Genomic DNA, 22,535 nt, shown 5'->3' with positions numbered 1-22,535 from the left:
AATAATAAATACTGCCTTTTTAACACCACTACATGATGACGGACTCAAAGGGAGAGGTCACTTTCAAATCAAACGGCCAATGAACCTCTGTTAAAGACCCTAACGCATTCACCAAACAATCGCTTTATATAGTCAGGTTTATATTACATGTTTGAGCATAATTATACCTCATAAAGAGTCATCATCGTCAGTCTCTTCACTACCGAGCCTGCACAAGACCGCCTGGACTTAAGAGCCTCTCCAGGGGCACACAAGCTGCATCGTGGTTTCGAATTTCATGGATATAATGATACTTAATGTAGCAAATTGGTTTTCCAGGATTTCCATCTTTGGCCCTGAATTAAAATATTCCATTACTTCAGAGTTGGATTTGAAAGAAGTTGTATCCTCCCCATCTAAAGCAAAGAAATCATTCTTACTGTTGCTGAAGGTGGGGTGTTTGTAACTTGGATGACACATGGTAATGAGCAGTGTCCAAAGGTCTTTAATGTTTCCTCTGAGCCACCACAGTCTTTCTGTCACAGGACAGTTATATATCTTTTAGATGAAGTGATGCTGTGATGCATGGTGGTGAGAGCTTTCAATAAATTTGTATCCTATCGTCTAATATAATATCCGCTTTCATTAGTTTTTTAATATTGTTTCATGTGCAATGAGTTCTTACATTCTTACTACTGAATTTAGGACTGTCATGCCCTGCATTACTGTGATTATATTTATGTGTTCATTTGTAACTCCTTCTTCCCAACACTGCTTTTTACACAACGATTTTTTTCTTATTTTATAATAAAGCAAAGATTACATTAAAGTCCAAAAAAGGAGATTTAGGTTTGTAAGATAATAATGTCCATACTACTTCCATCTCTATATTATTTTGTCCATAGTACTTTCACATGTACAATATGTCCATAATAGTGCCTATCTTGTACATACTGTAGATAATGTATATTTAATGCTAATTTAAATTCTGGTTAGATACTAAACTGCATGTTGTTGCCTTGTGTTGGAACAGGTATAATGACAATAAAGTTGAATCTAATGTAATCTAATAAACTGGAAATGTCTAAACTCAGATAGATACTTATTCTTAACTGCATTTCACAACTTTGAGTAGTACTTAGAGGCTGTTTGGGCCCCATTTTCTCCACTATAAGCACAATTACTTTCATTTGGCTGTTAGTGCTTTATTCTTAATTACTGTGAGATTTTGTAAGAGTATTTTACACAGTTGTACCAGTTCTTTTATTCCAATTACAGTAGGGATCTGAGTATTTACTCCACCACTAGACGGAGTAGAATATTTCAAAACAGCAAGGCACAAGCACTGGTGCTTTCTTTGCACCTAAGGAAAGAGAAGGGCTCACACACACACACACACACACACACACACACACGATGTATATATGTGTGTGTGTATGTGTGTGGACACACTGGAAATGCTAAAGCCAAAACTTTAGCATTTTCTCACAACTGTCAGATGTGCAAAATGCCTATGAAATTTCAAAGGAAATCTAAAAATATTCTTGATCCAAGGCAGTACATACAACTTTCGGCTTGTCCCTTCAGGGACAGGCATCTATAAAAATGTAAAAATAAAAATACTAGCGGTGCAAAGGCAAAAAAAAAACTTAAGACTTAAGACAGGGACCTGTACCTCCTGTTTGTGCCGAGGAGTAGCCTCCTGGTCCAACTGAGAGAGCTGAGTTGGGGTAGGAGGATGGACAGGCGCAAGAGGGGTCAGAGAAGAAGTGTGCAGGAACAAGATCAGATGCAGAGACAGGGTGGTAGAATGTCGGTCAGTAGGGAGACAGGCAGACAAACAGACTGGAAAGGTTGATTCGGCCAAATGTTCCCATGCCAAGACAAGTTCAAAAAGTATTTGAAAATGCATCACAGTGAACATATATTCAATAGATAATGATGTGATGTGACACAGTGACACCATCATGGTTGGGGTTTTCATACATTAGTTAGCATAGTCCTTCAGAGGGACAGCAAAGTGTTTCTTATGTCAGTTCAAACTGATTTATAATGCTGTTTCAGCATGTGATGATTTGAACATTCTATGCCTGATTCGAAGCTTGTCCCCACTGGGCCAATCAATGTCTTTCATATGTTTGCTGGGATGCTTAGCTATGACAAATAGGTCCAGAAACAACTCTAGCAGTATTTGTTGGTCCTGTGGTGCACTGCAGGATGGTTCCGTCACAACAGTGTTGACTGACACATTGAGACAGATAAATACAGTGGAAGACAGGCAAGGAGACCAAGATACAGCAAGACAGGAGGAAAGAAAACACAGACTATATCACCAGACACTCAATACCTCTGGTTTACTGTCAATTGGTGACCCAGTCTCCTCCTTATCGCGAGCAAGAGTTTAAAAAAAAAAAAAAAAAAAAAAAAGGGAAAAAGCATATTAGCAATAGAGGGCTAGGCTTGAGTTTGCATCTCTCAGCATAATGAGAAGGGTTAAAAACTGTAAAGCTGTTAGCGTGATTTATGAGCAGTGCAGTGGAAGCACATAAGCCTGAGTGAATAGGAGGGAAAGGAGAAGAGTTAGTAAATGTTAAATCCACCAAAGCCACCACAGTGTTGTGCCCCTGCTGGATAAGCCTCAATTTGCCTGAGTAGCTTGCACAGCACCTTTTTACATCAGCACCCCTGCAGTCCCTGAATGCCCTATGCCAAGAGAAAGATGTCTTCAAGTTCACTAAAGCACTACACATTTCTACCTTTGATAATTTAAACATGATAGAAACCAACTTTAACACAATGTAAATTTATAAAAAGTCACAGCTGGGTGGATTTCTTTACTACCATAATCTCTTTCTTTCTGCTTGGAGAGACGTTGCCTTCATAGTCCTGCTCCGTCTCCTGGCCCTGCTCCTGTGGCTTGTCGTCCTCATCCTGCTCTAAACTGGGCTCCAGCTCAGTGTCCTGCTCGTCCACAGAGGGGCTATGGAGACGACGATGTTCACTGATGCTGCGGTGGGACAGGCCATCATGGTTCTCACACATGGCTGAGACGGGCCGTGAAAACTCTGCTGGTAAAATGGTTAAATTATTACATCAGTTATTACCCAGAGGTGGGGTACGTTATGGGTTAAAAAGAATACTGACATTTTGGGAAATAAAGTTTTGCATATAAAGCTTCAGCCTGCTTACAGTCAGCTTACATTTGCATAAAAGCTGAAGGTGGAATAAATAGAAAACTTCGAAGACTATTTCTTGGTTGGAACTAGTTTATTCCATTTTTGTGCAGATTAAAGAAATAAAGTACAGTATATAGTACATATGGGCAGAGCTAAAGTAGATCTTTTCACCCAATTCTGATCTTTATGGTAAACTAACTACTGATAGAGATCAGGTGGAATGCTGAGAGGACTTTCATGTAGGAGAGAGCAGTTCGCTTCCCACTTTAATCCAATAGTAGAAATTTGTACATTAGTATTTCACGACTTTTACCTAAACTCAATTTAGTGCTTAACCTAAAAATTAGATTACATTAATTACAGTGCTGCAATCGTTTTGTAACTAAGACAGCAATGTTAAGGCACCCAATAAGAATGTACCACACCCACTAGGATGTAGAAGGTCACCTACTGGATCATAATTATGCGCTAATAAGAGCAGACTGGTAACTAGTCCAGGGAATGGGGTGATTCCGTTTGGATTGGCCATTTAGGGCATTTTTAATTTAAATATTATAACTTTAAGCCTTCCATGTGGAAGACTGTTTCAACAGCGTTCAAGCTCTCACCTCCATCCAAGCTCCTGGACAGCAGGTACCTCTTGCTGGTGGAACGCTCAAAGTGTGGAGCAGGTCGATCTATTAGAGCGCTGGCTTGTCTAGTTTGAGCCTGTGTCCTACCACTGTATCGAAACTTTGAACCCATCACCAAGAAGCCCTTAGGTGGAGGCTCTGGAGATACCAGCCTGTGGACAGAAAAATGTAATCATTGAGGGTCCTCGACCAAATGTGGTAGCAAGTAGCAAGGAGGAAAGCTAGAATCTGGAGATACTTTAATTGTGTTACATTGAAAGTGGATTTCAAGATAATTCTATTTGCAGAGGATTAGAACCAAGTTTGATGAACTTGAATTTATATCTTGAGCTGAATTTACTTTTGAATAATAACAAGTCGTCAGTGCCTTTGGAATACCCAGTATTATCATTCAGTATGCATAAACAGTTTCTTGTACGTCCAACACCCTGCTGTAAAACTGAATCAGCATCCATCTAAAGATCACTTGCCTTAAAGCCAAAGTGGCCAGTGGAAATAACGGAGAGCTTAATGCATGTTTAACAAAGCACTGCTGACGGAGCTGAGTGTGAATGCAGCTGATGAAGTTATCCACATGGAAATGTTTTATTTGCCTTTATAGAAGAAAAACCTTCCAACCGTGAGATCAGATTGATTCTTACCGAAAGAAGGTGTGATGCTCAATGCAGACCTTCCACAGCCTCTTGGCAGCTCTGTGGTTGGGAAGCTTAAAACCGATTGTACTTTCAAATTGCTCATACTGGAGGGGGGAGAGAGAAGAACAGGTGAGGTGGGGTTCAGCTATTATAAAACATGGATTTTGCTGAAAGGATATAGAAAAGAGCAAATCAAGGCTGAGGAAGGATAACATCCAATGTTCAGACACTGGGAGCAAACAGGAGGAAAACTATTTCATGGCTCTATATTTACACTCTTTATCCCTCTATTCTGGCTGTGGCTGCAGCTGCAGCAGCTCTGTTAAAGGGCCTCTTTATTTGGCTCGATCACAGGCTCACTGTGCGGCTCTGTCACTTGACTAAGTCTGGTCCAGACAGTCTGTCACACTAAGGCTCAGCATGGAGGATAAGCTGCAGCGCTACACAGCACAATGAGGAGGGCCAGAATATAGACCCTGCCCATGCAGAGCAGAAAAACTAGAAGGACGAGGCATTGAATTTACAGCCTTCTGCTGACCACACATTCAATTCTGCTGTGGCTTTTAACTGTAAGTGCTGTAGCACATGTGAGCTGATGGCTTAAAGGAAAAGTCCCAATACTATCATCATACTATCATCATGCCTGTAGATGCAAATGTAAGTGTGAATAGTTGTCTGTCTGTGCATGTCTCTCTGTGTTGGCCTCGAGATAGACTGGAGACCTGTTGAGGGTGTACCCTGCCTCTTGCTCAATGACAGCTTGGATGGATTTAGTTTAACTGGGGACAAACTCATTACTGGGTGCAATGATTCCTTGGAGGTATCATTGTGAGATTGACAGGAAACAAGAGAGGGGAACCCCAAAAACCACATACCTAAGTTAACCGGCCACTGCAGATTTTTTTTTACAGATAGACAAATGTTACATTGGGATTTGTGAGGGAGCTCTTCTGTTGCTGTTTGAAGTCCACATATATTTATTAAATTCAAAGAAAAGAAGCTACATTTCACATTTGTTTAGTCAGCCGTCGGAAAGTGGATGTTTCAAGCTAGAAGAGTTGCCAGTGTTTCTGAAAAAGATAGAGCTAAGCTCCGGCTGGGTGCCATTTGGATGTGAGAAGGTAGAGCTCTGTGCCAGTGGGCTCTGGCCCAGTTTACTCTTGCATACAGACTTGAGAGTTATATCGATCATCTCATCTCACTCTCAGCAAAACAAACAAACATACTATTTTTCAAAATGTTGTAGTATTTTACTTTTGGAACTCTTTCAGAGGAGGCACAGGTGCCATGGTGCCTCCCTCATCAGTTCCCTTTTTGTACAGTCAGTTTTGGAGGACATCCTGCTCTGAACAGATTTATACACGGGTCATATTCATTCCATTTCTTCATGATAATTTGATATATTATATATATATATATATATATATATATATATATATATATATATATATATATATATATATATATATATATATATATATATATATATATATATATATATATATATATACACAGTATATACTGTATATATTTGTACTGATATTTAATGTTTAGGAAATGTTCTTATATTCATTCCCTGAGTTCCTTTGTCTTCATGGAGTAGATTTTGGCCAGGATCCTAATGCACCAGTAACTGGAACTTACAGATACAGGTGTATTTATACTGAAATCCTGAAAACACAATCACTGCACTAAGTTGAGCTCCATTTTACTAATTAGGACACTTCTAAAACCAGCTGGCTGCACCTATGTTAATTTAGGTGAATCACTTTGAAGGCTCTGAATACTAATGCAATCACTTATTTTTGTTTGTTAGCGTTAAATTCATGTGGATTACTTTTAGAAATCAGTTTTCATTTCATATGAAATCATCTTTTTTGTACATTTATGTCAAAAACAAAAAGCCAAATTATATGAACCATGATTCAATGTAGAAAAAGAAGGTAATGGTAATGTAACTAGAGGCTGCAAAAATACAAATTCATATCTAACATATTCTTTACCCAAATAGAAATTTACTTAAATATAAGTGAAAAATTATGAAAGTAAATGCAGATGGTACCTTATTTACCTGCATGTAGCACCTTTGTTTTGGATGGTTACTCATAGTAAAATAACATACTTCATAGTGAAGTTTTACCATTTCAAGATTTCCAGCAATCTGTTCAAAATGTTAATATCCCTGAATTTATGGATGTTGTTTGTGAACTTTTGGGCTTTTTAAGTTTTAGTGTAGTTGACAAAAATCATGTTTAAAACAGCTGCTTGTTTTGTTAATCAACTCACCTCAGATCAAGGTGAAATTGTGAGTCTAATTCACTAGCTAGTTTATGGATAAGATAAAATATAATTTTAAGGTAGTAGTTTGTTTTATTGATGGCAAGTAAAAACCTTACTACTCATTAATGTGAACAGCAGCACCGCTATGCCGCTGTGTCTGTTTAATATAAAATAGCCTACTAAAGAAAAGGTTCAGGCAGCTTCTTTGAGCTTCTCCTAACAACACACTGACAAGAGTCTGCGAACAGCTGCCTGTCACTGAGACCAAACTCTTCAAATGTTTCGAAGCAGACATGTAAGCAGCCTCCTGCAGTTAATGAGCAAATTTGAGTTAATGTTAGAACACAGCTGGACTGTTGAGGTTAACACACAGTACAAAACTGCTCGTAAATATCAAGTGTTCTTGCAAGTGGATAACAGCTGTGCAATATTAGGAAAACAATAAATTGATTTCCCTCCAACGTATTAAAAAAGTAACAACCCTGTTTTGAAAATGTTAGAAGAAAGTACAGATGTTTGAGTTAAAATGTAGTGAGTAAATTGTAAAACATTGTCAAAAACATAAATACTAAATCCTTGAAATTTCTACGTACAGTAATGAAGTATTTGTACTTTATTACTTCAATACCTACGACTAGTAAAAAAATTTGTAAAATTGATCCAACACTCCTTAAATTATGCTTCAGCAAACTGTGTACCTCTCCAGGTCGTATTTTGATGTAAAAGTTGCTCCTTTTATAGGAGATCTTCAGGATCTTTGGCCAGGCAAAGCGGTTGATCCTCAGCCTATCACGGTAAATCAGCAGGCCATTGGCGCAGACACCCAGCATTATCTCAATCCCTTCAGAGTCCTGCAGAGAAGCAACGGGACATCCAGAGGCAGCAATTATGCATAACAAACAACGTAAAGTATGCATCCTTGAAATGCACTTTCATGAACATTAAAACAAGTGCAGAAGAAACACCTTAGCATGGTGGAGGTCCACGCCATACATGGACAGTTTCTTCGCATTCTCCAAGAAGTTAATTTCAGCCTCTGCTGGAGTCATCCCCCTGTGGGCACAATAACAATAATATGTGTAACCAACACCAACAGACCTTCTTAAATAATAAACCCATAATCTTGCACAGTGGGAACAGAATTATCCTGGTAATATGCTCAATATATTCTATCCTGCATCGCCACCATGCATCCCCCAAAGCGTTATGTTTGTGAGTATGCCAAAAGCAATGCCAAATCATAGTGTGGTGAAGACCCTCTAACTCTCTTCGCACTTGCAAGACTCGTACTGTGTACATCTCTGTAACAGATGGCTCAGTAATGTGACGGCATCTATCATCCATATGTATGATGAAGTGTTTCGACACACTGGAAAACTCATTAACTCATCATCCCAGGAGATTCGTGCATAGAGAGTCTCATTAAAAGAACAGTGAGTCTAGTACTTGTAGTTTCGATGGAGCTCCATCACCCTTTCTTCCAGCTCACGAGTCTGGTTGGGGGCGAAGCGGAAATCACTGACATAGTCGGGGCCATGCTCCTCCTGGTCGTAGTCTCCCAGCTCGGCTTGAACGGTGTAGGAGCCCAGGAGGGCATGAGTGACGAACGAGCATGGCAGTCGACCTGACAGCATGTCATCCCTCAGCTGCAGACACAGGTAGTATCTGTCAGACGAGACAAAAGTGGAGAAGAGAAAGGTGTTGGCAGTCCAACAAGCCTGATCCAAGGCAAGCTCCAACAAGTATTCAGCGCATTTAATCCATGGCATTTAAAAGCATTCCAAGCCTAATCCTTGAAAAGGGGAGAAGGATTTGGGTTGCTTTGACACCAGGGCAAATACACCATGTAAATTGTTACAATATTTTTATGTAAACACTTATCTTTGCAGAACGGAAAAAGGCAAATCATTTGCACAACTGACGTGTGTGAGCAAAGTCTCTCTTTGAATAACTCTGAAGAGCAGCAAAGCTAGAGGAGTTACAACTGCTGATAACTAAAAAGTGCACATGTTGGAGATGGGTTCTACCTGGTGATGTCCTCGGTGAGCTGGGAGGGGTCTGGAGGGTAGAACTTTACAGCAAAGGCAAAGTGCCACGGCAAGTCTGAGGAGAGATCACAATGAGAGCTGGAAGTTTAAAGATAATGTTGGTCATATGGAAAGTGAACAAATGTAATTTGCCACTTTACTAATTGAATTTTGAAATATTTGTCATGCAAGCCATTTGGAAAGGACTCTTACTGCGCATCTGCTTCTTGATCTCCTTGGAGGGGTCCAACCAGTTCTGAAAGACAGAAGGCACAATTCACACAGGGCAGACTGGAAACATTGCTAATGCACACCCCGGTGTCACATTTTGCTCTAATTGCCGTCGGTGTTCCTAATGAAAGCCTCTCCATATGGTTAAATAAAGAAACTGAGCCCTTCCCTGCTGAGCCGTTCAAACGTGCAGGGTGCAGATTTAATTCAAGCATCTGCGTCTGCATTGTGTTGCTAAATCACTAGCAGCCAGTTACCTATCTGATCTCAACACATCCGATCATGCAGTGAACCGCTTCACCAACAGGGGCTCCATTTCGGATTTGGTTGCTGAAGCATCTCATCAATGGTGCAGTGGATATTGACTCACTTGTTACAGCAGCTGTGAATCATGCTGCTTAGAAGCACAGTGACACATGCACCAATGGAGAGTGATGAGATTTATTTTATTTTTTTTTATCTCTATAGGTATTGGTGCTAAACTAGTTTTGAACTGTTTGTAATAGCAGAAATGTTGGACCGAAATGTACTTTTTCCAAAAATCCCAAAATACTATGAGTGACAAGCGCATTTAAAAATGTACTGTGAAATAAAAATGAATTTACAGCTCTGACAGAACTATGTTTCAGCATCCCTGATGAATGGTAGTTTATACAGAGAGCACTTTTCAGGATGTGAGAGGTCAAAACGTCAGCATTGGTACTGTAACAACTTAAAAGGTTTAGGGAAAAAATTGAGGTCTTTACCCAAAATATGCCTCTTTAGTGTAGTACAGTATGCTCTGAAAACACTAAGTGCTAAAAAGTGTCTTATATAATAAAAGCTATTATAATAAGAAACATCATTCAAACACATGCACTGATTAATACCCCCTGCTGTATGAGTCTAGGCAGCTCCATCAACAACAACTATGTGTACTAAAGGCCATATTGTGCTTCTCCCAAGGTCTGTGCAGACCTGCACAGAGATGGATGTGATGGGCAACCGTATGCCACAGAGTAGCCCTTGGCGCATTCCAAATCTGTGACAAACGTGTCATGGAGTCACGTTGAACGAACGGAAACAGATAGAATGATGCAACTGGAGGACCAGCTCGCTGATAAAAATATACATATACTGTACAATATTACAACATACATATTAAAAAATATAATGATTAGGGGAAGCGATGTTTATACTCGGCACATCTTCAGTAAATTGTAGTTTGTGTGACACCTACCAATCGTCGGTCACAATTGGTGAGTAACATTATGTTTTTTTTATTTGTATTTTTGTGTAAAGAGGCTACATTTCTGTAAATTTACCAGGGTTTTAAGTACCAAGGTCTACATGGTAATTGTCAAATTATGCCACCAGGTGGAGTATTCACCAAAATGAGCGCTAGTTGAAACCCTGCTTCTCAGACAGAAAAAGCATGATTGACCGGACACTACTAACGTCTCCTGTCTCTACTTTTTCCTGTCCAAAACAGGTTAGTAGCATGTGTAGAGGAGAGCTTTACCCCTCTTTGAAGTAAAGTTTTGCTAGCTTCCGTGTGTGAACCTGAATCAATGGCAGTCTTATTTTTAGTATTTCTGTATCGATTAAATGACTCCTGGACATTTGTAAAAATACAATTCATGTTTAATTAAGTTGTATGTGAGACCGAGAGTGAGGAATATATAGGTTGTATAACTGATTTTCCGTGTTTCGTATTGTTTTCAGCATTTTAGGTGATTGATGTAGATGGTCCGGTCTGTAAATTGTCTCAGAGTTCAAGTGTGTTATTTTGTGTACTATGTTGCATAGTACAACAATGTACTATGTACTAGGTAGTATGACATTTTGCAAATGTTGCGTAAAACATAAAACTGATCAATGGGCTGAATTTAACTAGTAACAGGATTACTGAGGTAGTGTATAGTGAAAGCGAACATATAAGACACTGCAAGTTAGTTGTATTGTACACTATGCAATCTATAGTGGTGAAGTATTATTATTACTTTTAAACAGCACTGCAATGATGTTGCTCCTAATGGACTAGTATTTTTATCGTACAAGTATATATATACAGAGGGGCATAAATCCACCCTAAAACTTACACTACACACTATGTTTCTTCTACGTGGAAGTATTTGAAAAACATGAACTCTGTTGCTGTTGCTCCAGGAGAGGGGGGTAGCGGTTGGACACAAGACACATCTACAGGATGGGAGATGACAGGTAATTGTAGGAAGCAATCTAGAGAAATTAGACACTAATGGCAATTAAATATTAATGTTTTATGAAAAATAGGGTTTTAGTTTCACTGATGACCAACACATGGGTGACAATGCCGAAAATCATATTTTGTCACAATGTGGGAGAGCCAGTGCTTTTGGCTGAACAAACTTTTAAATTCAAAGTGACAAAAATGACTAAAGTTGAGTGCATTGTCCCTTTACATAGAGTAAGTGATCAGTGTAATGGAATTGGAAATATTTAACTCATAAAACATAACTGCACAAATCAAATAATGGTGATTCATGAGTTCTCAGTGACCCAGATGCAGGCCCTAATTTAAAACACATTGATCTCCTGTATGGTTTTAAACAGAACTCCTGCAAAGGAATCCATAAATACACTATTCAGACCCACTTTGACATTATACATAGTATATCATGTTGTAAATTTAATTCGATTTAGTCATGATGAGATGTTCAGTTCAAGTCCCTGCAAAACTCCTCCACAGGCACACAGACACACAAACAGATGCACAATTCAGTGTTGCCATTGGTGCAGACAGCTGACACAGATTTACATTCACCTGAATAGCACACAGCAGCTGCTTGTTAATACTGACAGTCTTTTTGGCAGCAACATATCACTCAGAGTGGAATCAGGAGCATGAAAGGTTAATACAGCAAAATGTGGTGGTGAACTTCTGGGCAAACAGCATGCATTCCAGCAATTTGAACAGCGCTTTCACGTAGACAAGCACAAACACACATACTCCACCAGTGTTTAATCAGGCTGCTAAAGACTTTAATGAGCCGAAGGTATTTATCGTCCCCCCTAAATCTATCAATGTCAGCTAAGGCCAAAGAGCACTCAATTAGCAAGGTACTCTCTGATTCTTTGCTTTTCTCTGCAGAAAAGCAGCCGTAAAATATCAGCAGTGACTGTTCGAAGCTTCACTCTTTGTAAAACAATAACACAGAATAAATGTTCTCCTAAAAAGTGACGCTTAAATCCTGGTTAAACTAAGACAGAGGATTTGCATTTGAAATGATATATTATTGCTAAGGTTTGCCTGGTCTACCAATCAGTGATACCCCCCAGACAGCAGACACAAGCTGCAACTCTGATAAAGCTGCTTTTGATGAGCCTGTCATATTAACTCAAGCTGAAGCTTTGCATACATTCAGGGCAGGTCTAAAAAGGTGCTAACACGGTGGTCAGCGTGGCCCACAGAAGGCCCATTTTAAATAAAGGAAATAATTAAAAATACTCAAATTTATAATGTGTTCATTTAATTTAAGGGTTTGTTCAGAGGGAGAAAAGCCAAATAATTTTATGTATGTATGTAATTGTATGTGGGTTGGCTGTAGCTCAGGTGGTAAGGCGGCCATCCACGGACAACAGGGTCAGTGGTTTAGTCTCCAGTCCCGACTATATGTCAAAGTTTCTCTACGCACTGAACCCCCAACAGCCCATCCCCATCCCCAGCTGTGCAGCACCTGTCCAAAAATGTATGTATTCTAAATTTTTTTACTCCTAGTTTAAAATGTGATATTGGTGGCAGAGGATTTGCTACATATTTTAAAAGGAACTTGGTCTTGTCATCTCTCCTATCTTTAAAAGGCAGGAGGGTCCTCTGTAGCCTCTTGTGAAACCACATGCCTGCCGTCAGGGAGGCTCACTTCAATCAAACCCAAATATCACATCTAATAAAGAGCTCTCGTGTGAGCCAACAATCAGGACCAATTGGCTCAGTGTTATTTCTGTAATTATGTGATAATAAACCTGGTCTGTGCTCCTTGTAACAAGTCAAGATCAGAGGGAAACACATTTAGAGCTGATAAAATGCCACAATGATTTTTGAACGGCCTGACTATAATTAATTCATCTGAAGCAGAACTAATCCCAGAGGACAGAACAGGTGTCAGATCAAAAAAATGTTACATACGTGCAGAAATGATCACCTAACGCTGCCATTACCTAAAAATCTACATAGTGTTTCAACATTTATGAGCTTCATTGTTTTGGTTTTAGAGGCCAAAATGTTATTGTTCACTCTTGCTGATGTAATTTGTTTCCAATCACAGAAAAAATCTGGGGAAAAAAAGATGATGTACATCACCAGGCAGACAAAGTACTGTAGCTCACTAGATAGTAAACATATAGCAATAAGCTGCTAAAAGAACAGAAATTACACTAACTCACAGTGATGCCACAATTGCAGCAGTTCAACTTAGAACCGCAGATGTTGGCTGTGAATATTAACCCTAAAAAAATAAGTCTTTGTGAGATCCACTACTACAGACTGGGCCTGACAGGCCATAATATTCATAATCGGCTCTACAGTTGTGTGTGTCATCCAATTGTACACCTAAGACCTGACCAGAAGGGGGCACTGGTTTACCCTTTGATTGCTGCTGACAACAACATGGCTGCTGCTCCTGCTCCTGTTAGCAAACAACAAGATCGCCGAACTTAAGCAAGACATGCACCAGTTTTCTGATGAATTCCAAAAAAACAACTCTTGTCTAGCTTTATTGATGTAGCCACTGGGCAGTCCAGACAGATCACCTCTCTCAGTGCAGCCCTCCAGGACACGGCTATGTGGGATCCCTACACCTGTTTGCGGCCTTCTTCCTGTTCGACGCTTAACCATCTGTCATCCTGTGGTGGTCCTGTGGTGGTCCGTGGGCGTAAGAGAGACTTACACGTGGACGCTTCAGGCACCGCCGTCAGCCTCTCCAACCGCTGTGCAGTCTTATCCAGCGATGCCTTAAGGCACTCAGCCAATGCTCCTTTGGCTCTGCCTGATCTGGAACACCCACTGTCGTTGGTGTCCGCCTGCCCACGCTAACCGGACGACACGGCTAGCGTTCAGATCACACAACCTCTCACCATGAAGCCAACTCAGCGGCCCTTGTCACGGGCATCGGCCTCACCAGCACGTCGCACGATCCTCAGGGAGGCATTGCTTAGGAAGTCTGGAGGTGCCTCAAGCTCGGAGTCAGCTGGGATTCCCCCCTCCTAGGCCTGGGGAAACTGCCCCGATGTGGAACTCCCCATCTCCAATGCCTAAAGTTCTGGACATCGTGGCCCAGGATTGGGGTTCCCCCTGGGTGGCCTGCGACAATTCGTGAGGTAGGCACGGCCTCAGTGCCCACTCTCTTCAGCCTCTACTCTCTCCGACCACATTAACAGTGGGTGACTCCATTGTTAGGAACATTAGATTTCTCAATGCAGCTACTTACTGTTTCCCAGGAGCCACAGTTCCGGTCATTCTTGATAATCTCCCTGAACTTTTACACTCTCTCCCATCCTCCATCATTCGAGTGATTTACTGTGTGGGGTCATGTGACACTTCTCATCAACAGTCTGAGCAGACAAAAAGGGATTTTAATGACATGTTCACATTTCTCAGTACCTGTGGCAAATCTGTCTTTATTTCGGGCCCTATTCCCACATTAAAGAAAGGAATAGGGCGTTTCAGCAGAATCCTCAGCCTCCACACTTGGCTCCAGTCTTCTTGCAGGTATTAGGATTTTGGTTATATTGACAATTTTAATCTCTTCTGGGGAAGATCTTCCTTCCTCAGGAGTGATGGGATCCACCTTAACAGATTGGGCAGCCGAACACTTGCATAATTCAGCATGCTGGTTGGTCCGCCCCACATCATTGACAACCTCGCCACTTAAAATCCTCAGTCTCCTCAGCTTCATGTCTATCTCATAGATCTATTCCCCCCACCAATTATTCCGCACTTTCTCGCCTTTGCAGTCCAATCCTAGTTTTAACCTGATCACCAGGTCATTTCTTCTCCTCTACCTCTCATCTTGCTTGGCCCACTAGTTCTGTTTAACATAATCTTGATGCTAATTTACATAGCTCAGGTATCCCAGTTAGAATCACTAATAGGACTGTGAAACATATAAGGATGAACTCAAAAACTGCAATAATAACCTCATAAAGATTGTGACTAAAGCTCCAGGACCAGCACCTACATTAATGCAACACAGGAAGCTGAACATGGCTTTGATTAATGTGAGGTCTCTCTCTAATAAGACTTTCATTCCAAATTATTTCATCATCTATAGGGACCTACATTTCTTGTTTATCACAGAGTCCTGGCTACGACCAGGTGAACACATCCAGCTGGCTGAGCTGTGCCCTCCCAATCACTACTTTAGTTGCCCCAGAGCCAGTGGACATAGTGGTGGACTTGTTGCTACTTACAGGAAATGCTTAAATGTAAACAGTTACCATCTAGTGAATTCGCTTCCTTTGACGTGCTCCTGTTTAAACTTAGTGGCCCATCCCCGGTTTTATTTGCCATCTTGCCATCCAGATTTTTTATCTGGTCTTATATTAAAGTGTGATAGAGTTGTTCTTTGTGGTGACTTCAATATTCACGTTGACAGCTCTTCTCATAATTATGCTACAGAATTTTTAAATATAATGAACTCTTTTAATTTTCAGCAACATGTAGCTGGTGAAACTCATTCTGGTGGTCACACTGTTGATCTTGTTTTTTGTTTGGGTCTTGGGATTTCAGAACTGAAACTGCTCTGCACAACTGCACTAATGAAATGGTTAATTATTTTAACTCACTTTGCGTGTCAACCTTAGACCGTATAGCTCTTTTAAGAAACAGACCTGATCCACTGACCAGGAAACAACCATGGATTAATGAGAACATACGAAATTGTAAATGAGTATGTAGAAGGGCTGAGGGTAAATGGAAGAAATCTGGTCTTACAGTACATTTTATTATAATGAAAGAAAACTTATTAGTTTTCAATAGGAATGTGAAGGATGCCAGAGCCTCTTACTTCTCTCAACTCATCTATGCTAATTGTCAAAATACCAGATTTCTATTTCATACTGTTGATAGGTTGGTTAATCCTTTACCCCCTCATGCCTCTGCCAACTGTGTTGTTGACAGCAATAAGTTTTTATCATACTTTGTTTTCAAAGTTGAGAAAATTAGGGGTGGTATCACTCGAAATCCTTCATTTCTGAATGTGGTCTGTCCTTATCGGAGCTTCCTGACTGATTTCTCTCCCGTTACACTGTCTAACCTACTTGATACAATGTCTCATATGAAAGCATCAACTAGTCCACTTGACATTATTCCAACAAAATTTTTACTGGACCTGTTAAACTCCATAGCACCATACCCGCTTATCATATTGAACAAATCACTGAGTAGTGGTTGTGTCCCTGATTATGTCAAAGTCGCCTGCATACAGCCCATTTTAAAGAAACCTGGTTTTGATAATTATATCCTGAACAGCTACCGCCCTATTTCCAAATTGCCATTCGTCTCTAAAATTCTAGAAAAATTGGTCACACAGCAGTTGCTGACAGTTTTGGAAACAAATAACAGCTTGAAAAGTTCCAATCAAGTTTTCGTAAAAACCACAGCACAGAGACAGCTCTTCTACTTATCACAAATAACCTTCTAATTAATGCTGACTCTGGCCTGTGCTCTATCCTAGTGCTGTTGGATTTAAGCGCTGCATTAGACACAGTAGATCACAATATTCTGTTGGATAGACTGAGGCACTGGGTATCGGGCAAAGCGATAAACTTGTTTTGCTTTATATTTGTCTAATGGAAATCTTGTGTCTCCATTGACAATTATAGGTCATCCCCCTCCCCCTCTGAGTATGTTGTTCCCAAAGGATCGATACTTGGCCCAATTCTTTTATCAATCTACATGCTTCCACTGGGTGATGTTATAGGCAGACATAACATTTCACTGTTATGCTGATGACACTCACCTGTATCTCACTATATCTCCTATGGACCATAGTAGGCTTAGTTCTCTACAAGACTGTATGTCCGATATTAGAAACTGGATGTCCTTAAATTTTCTTCGATTAAATTAAAATAAATCAGAAATTCTCAAAATTGGACCTCAAAATATTTCGAGTAATATACTCCCATTCTTAGGGCCTTTTTCAAAATTCGTTAAGCCGGTTGCCCGAAATCTTGAATGCAACTTGAGTTTTGAGCATCACATCACTAAACTAGTTCAGTCCTGCTTTTATCATCTTAGGAACATTAAAAAAATCTGACCTATGTTAAATTTGAATGATGCTGAGACTCTTATTCATGCTTTTATCTCCTCTCGTCTAGATTATTGCAATAGCCTATTTTCCTCACTTCACAAAAAGGACTTGAAACGCCTACAAATCGTTCAGAACTTAGCAGCTCGGCTCCTGACTAGAACCGGGAAGTTCAGCCACATTACACCTTGTCTTGCATCTCTACATTGGCTTCCTGTTCATCTTAGGATACATTTTGCCATCCTATAGTTCTGATCTTTTGTGCCATTACAAAACTTAAGATCATCAGACAGTGGATAGTTGTCTGTTTCAACTTCCCGGTTAAAAACCAAGGGGGATAGAACATTTTCATCATGGCTCCAAACTGTGGATTAACCTGCCTGAGGAAATCAGGCTCTCTGACTCAGTGTCATTTTAAGTCTCGTCTGAAAATGCATTTTTATAGATTTGCCTTTCCTGAGATGTGAGAGTCTTGTTTTAGTATAAATAGTATACTCTATCTATTTATAAATAAAGCTATTATTATTATTATTATTAGTAGTAGTAGTAGTAGTAGTAGTACTGACATTGGTGACCAATAAGGGCACATACAAGGGAGATCCACAGATCTAAAGCATAACCTGATGTTACTTTGTTTCACAAAATTATTTTACCTTCATTTGTCTCTGTAGGCTCTACAGTCATTGTTGTCTGTTACTCACCATCCCAATCCTAAAATCTGAACTTTTCAGAGCACATTGCACTGTTTATTTAAAGTGCAAGATGCCTCCATGTTTGTTTCATCACCAGCATAATTGAAAATGTCTTTACTTGAGGGATTTGCAGGTCTGTCTACCAGTTGTTCAATGTGTTCCCCTTTCTATGCAGTTGTTAGGTGTGTCCCCCTACAGAAAGTCTAGAAATCCTTTACAGTTGATGCAAACAGTCTCTGAAAGTCTTGTCATGTCTTGAGGTTTATCCCCAGCTTAACAGATGGTCTTTTATTTTGGCAAAGGCAGTGGAAATAAACTGTAAGTACTGCAATTGAACATGTCGTAATGTCCACATTAAAGTGCTAGTACAGCCATACTCTCTCATTTGATCATTTGCTTAATATCTTTTCAAAATGTCCTTATTTGGCTTCCATCCATGATGGTTTAACCAATGAGATTATTATCTGCCACCAGAACACCTCTGCCTCTGATACATATTTGTATACCTAAATACCATATATGCTTCTTGCAAAAATTATATGAGGCATTTTTCATCTTTTCTTCTACTGCCTACGTTTTCCGATTGTCTTTTGTCCTGAACCAAGATGAAGCAAAGAAATTTTCATTTTCCATTCATCTTTGAATGATGGATGGCGTGTCCCTGAGAGAGTGCACCTAGTCAACAAGTGAGAGGAATACAAATTGTTCTGGGAGCTGTGCACTGAAACATCCCATGAGGTTATTGTTGTACACAATTCACTGACCTTCTGGGTGTCTGTGTCGGCAAAGGTTAGACCAAAGTAGTCCTTCTCCAGCAAGTTGAGGTGCTCACAAACCATGTCCATAAGGGTCTGTCCTTTGGAGTGTTTCTGCAAAGACAAATATACGTGACATGGCAGTGATAAAAAGGTCATAACAAAGCAGAAGAAAGGGTCTCTAGTATTTTTCTGACGTTTCCCAGTACATGCATAAGAGTATACTACCAGTATTGCTCTGTTTTTTAGAGCAAAATTTGGCCCCATTAGGCAGCTGTGTCAAGATATAGTTTTTGATCTTTAGTTCTATACAGAATAAAAAAGCTCTTGTGTCACAGTCAAATACTTGACATTGAAAATGGACTCTGATTTGCTGGGGAAGATTGGTGCTATGGCTGACATTAACTCCGCAATATAAGTAGTTCAAGGTAAGCACTTTAGCAAAATTTTCTTTTGAACTGAAGTGACAATTTCATGTTTTCAAAATAGATCTTGGACCAATTAACATTGAAGGAACAAACATCTTTGCTCAGGGAGCCGAAGAAGCCTTAAACTAGAAGTGATCACAGGAATGTCTGCTGGTATTGGATTTATTTAATCAATAAAAAATCAGGGAAACAACGAAGGCTGTCAAAATCACCCTCTAGAGACAAATTATATCTGAACCAACTCTGTCCTTGTCCATATCATAGATCAGGGGTCACCAAGTCGTTTTCACAAAGCTGCCATAACATGCCCGTGGGACCGACTGTACCGCTGGATATAATAGGTCGATCTTTTAGTGAATAACTAAAAACCTTTTGCTGTTGGAGGCAGTACAAGAAAAGTCAAAAATACATCTGGGTACCATGATGACTTGTACCACTTCACTGAAATCTGAAAATGGTAGCCTCTGGGTGATGCTAGACAAGCAGGCAGGGCACCACCAACATTGTTAGTTTTCATCCTTTAGGTACCTGCTTACTATGATTCTTCCATGTGTGGAGATTTGATATCTACAAACAGTATTATACTTTTACACACACAAACGGTGCCACCCCCACCCCTCGGCATCTACTGTTGTTTGTGAGGTGACAGGAAGATTAGCAAGTAGTTGCCAGGGAAATAGATGCAGTCTTATCACTTTGGTGACTTGTACCTTAATATCTTGTAATATCTTAAAGATAGAACTTAAAATATGCTTTGTCTTTGCCTTATTACAGTACAGTTAAAACTATGGTGTAGAGACACTTGGGACATGCCTATAAACTCAGTTGGCCTTCCCTAGAAAAATGTAGAGGAAGACATACTGTACAGCACGAGCAGCAGCCCGACAAATTAAATACACAAATCAGCATGTGGAGTCTTAATGATCCGTGACTGAGGCGATCCAGTCTATTTGTTCTCTGCTCTGGAGCAATTAAATATTCTTTAAATATTTTATTAAATAAACTCCACAATGATGATCTCAGTGTTGCCACCTGAATGGACACGGAAAACTTCAAGGCAGAGAGTCTTGGTGGTATAAAAAGACAACTAACCTAGCATTAAAAACCACCCAGAATAGCCCCGTTCTAAACATGGACCCACTCAAGGTTGACCGTGCACAGTAAGGTGGGGGGTTACACCCCAGTGAGCAGAAGTTCAGGCTGGGTGAGAAAAGTAGGTAAGAATGTGGTGCTTTCTCACCCAAGGACCTTGGAGAGGCTAATCCATGCATCCACGAGAGGAGACTTAATTAACCCATGAATGCAGCACCTCCTTCAGGGACAGCAATCCCAAAGTGTTGCCTGCCTTCTTCTTGTAACACTGTTATTATGAACTCCTAGAAGCACAGGGGAGGTTCAGATATGGCAGGCATGAAGTTCCACCCCAGCAATTACAGACAGGAAGCAGGAGCAAGTCTGTCCATGACCTGGGGTCTGACGCCCTCACCATACTACAGCAGAATTTAAAAAGCATGGGCTGACAAGAGGCAGCTTTGTACGTCCTTCTCTGGCAATGACTGGCAGTGCCGCAAGGGTGGGCAAACATTCAGGAAGAGCACTTAAGAAATAAAAGCTTTTCTAACCATAATGCAAACTATTGTTGTGGTGTGGAAAAGGCCCAAAGCTATTTGAGAATGTTTTTCACAGTGCTGTGAGAGAGGTTGGTGCAAGTGTAGCATTCCTAATATTCTTACCTCAAACACACTCGCATATAAAAGTTCTCCTCCCCACAGCACCACAAACACACACACACACACACTTACACAAGTTTTATGCATTTGTGCATAAGTAACCTAGGGGCTGGCTTATAATAACATTGCTCTTCTATTTTCTCCTTGGACGCACCTGGCTTGCAACCATGTAATGACTATAGAGTTCTTAACACCCTGGTAGCAGACTGCTTGGGGCTTTTATTGGACAAAAGCAAGTTCTTTTTACCAATCAGCAGTGCCCAATATGATCCGAAGACTTATGTGGGGTGGTAGTGGCTCAGGAGAACAATCTGGTCGTCCTGACTATGGATACCTCCATCTGACATAGGTCCGATCCTCTGAGCTTTACATGCCGAGGTGTATTAAAGGTTAAGTTTCCTTTCCCGCTACATGCAATTTCAATGTAAGGGGATATAAACCTATGTATAAACCTTAATAACAATGCACATTTAGTTATTACAGATGTTCTTTCAATATCTTTCTTCAGTAACAAAAATGGTCAAAGAGTGTATTAAAAACTAGATCACCTGCTTTTGGCTCGTCCCTTCAGGGGTCGCTACAACGAAATGTGTTCAGCACCTTGATTTTGGCATCAAGGTGGCACTTGGTGCCTGGGTGGGGCCACAACTGGTGCTGTGGGATATGAACCCACGGCCTTTTGCACCCTAACCCAATGCTAAACCACTTAGCCACCAGTTCCCCTTTATTAACAAAAATAAATAATTAAAATAATTAAAATAAATAATTGCAAGCTAATTAAAGAAGATTTGTTCTCACTGAATTTTCGTGAATATTATGTTAATAAAACGAATGAATTTTTATTTACCATGTAACAATACTCTGACACCCGAGTTGAAGTCTGAAACATCTTCATTCGCTGAACTTAATGCACTGCCCATCTGCTAAATGAATTACGGAGCACTTCATCGATTTTACACATTATCAAAAATAAACAACATATTTCTCATGGGGTCACCACTAAACTTTTGTAGAAAGGAAAGTATTTAATGTTGAGGTCATCATGTTACATCAGATTTAGTTCACCATTTAACAAGTTTGGGAGGTTGGTTTTGAAGGATAAGTCATTTACTGTAAATATTAAGTTGAAATTAAGTATTAGTAATTAGCCATTGCTCACTTCCTGAGAGTTAGATAAGCAAATTTCACTCTCACTATTCTACGGCAATTACAAAACGATGAACAGCAGCTGGTTAGCTTAGTTTTAAAGCTAATATCCGACTTGAGAGACTCAAAATCAATCCACTCCACTTCACTCAGCTCGCCCTCTCTCTGCTCTGCTATACTCTGCCATGCTTTGCCCTGCACTGCGGGTAGCAGTCATAATGAAATTACACCTTTACAGCACTTGACAGCACCTTTATCACGGTACAATTGTTTTTGGAGTATAAAAAAAAGTTTGTCCAAAATATACCATCCATGCTACTGATACATTTTCATTAGCACTTAAATTGGCATTTATAGGACAGTATGCAGTTAGTTCAAGGCTTCAACCGACACAAGTGCACGACACAAATGTGTGACAGATACTGAGTACCTCCTATTGGCCTATAGGTATCATCATACTGTTGGTACATGTGCTGTAAGTAGATCCTGAGAAGGAGGAAGAAAAACTTGAGACTTAACAAGAAATTGCTTATTATACTGCTGCACAGTCTCCACAG

The 22,535-nt window shown here is 40.1% G+C and overlaps 1 protein-coding gene across 17 annotated transcripts in view; it reads right to left on the bottom strand.

Moving 5' to 3' along the window:
• The window catches only part of LOC137127075 (band 4.1-like protein 1), an 85,656-nt gene that overhangs the window by 17,261 nt on the left and 45,860 nt on the right, over window positions 1-22,535 (bottom strand). For 13 of the 17 annotated variants that reach the window (XM_067503470.1, XM_067503469.1, XM_067503468.1 and 10 more), the window contains 11 exons: window positions 18,684-18,788; window positions 8,943-8,985; window positions 8,730-8,805; window positions 8,149-8,367; window positions 7,668-7,755; window positions 7,401-7,553; window positions 4,429-4,526; window positions 3,764-3,939; window positions 2,821-3,047; window positions 2,327-2,362; window positions 1,655-1,699 (listed from right to left, as the gene is read on the bottom strand). In XM_067503470.1, coding sequence (XP_067359571.1) covers window positions 1,655-1,699; window positions 2,327-2,362; window positions 2,821-3,047; window positions 3,764-3,939; window positions 4,429-4,526; window positions 7,401-7,553; window positions 7,668-7,755; window positions 8,149-8,367; window positions 8,730-8,805; window positions 8,943-8,985; window positions 18,684-18,788 — 1,266 coding nt within the window. The remainder of the gene's footprint in view (window positions 1-1,654; window positions 1,700-2,326; window positions 2,363-2,820; window positions 3,048-3,763; window positions 3,940-4,428; window positions 4,527-7,400; window positions 7,554-7,667; window positions 7,756-8,148; window positions 8,368-8,729; window positions 8,806-8,942; window positions 8,986-18,683; window positions 18,789-22,535) is intronic. The other 4 variants (XM_067503473.1, XM_067503475.1, XM_067503474.1 and 1 more) reach the window with 4 other exon arrangements.

Source organism: Channa argus, chromosome 5, assembly GCF_033026475.1.
Source record: "Channa argus isolate prfri chromosome 5, Channa argus male v1.0, whole genome shotgun sequence".
In the NCBI taxonomy this organism is placed as follows: Eukaryota; Metazoa; Chordata; class Actinopteri; order Anabantiformes; family Channidae; genus Channa; species Channa argus.
The sequence above is the reverse complement of the archived record's forward strand: the minus strand, read 5'-3'. Positions and strand labels throughout refer to the sequence as shown.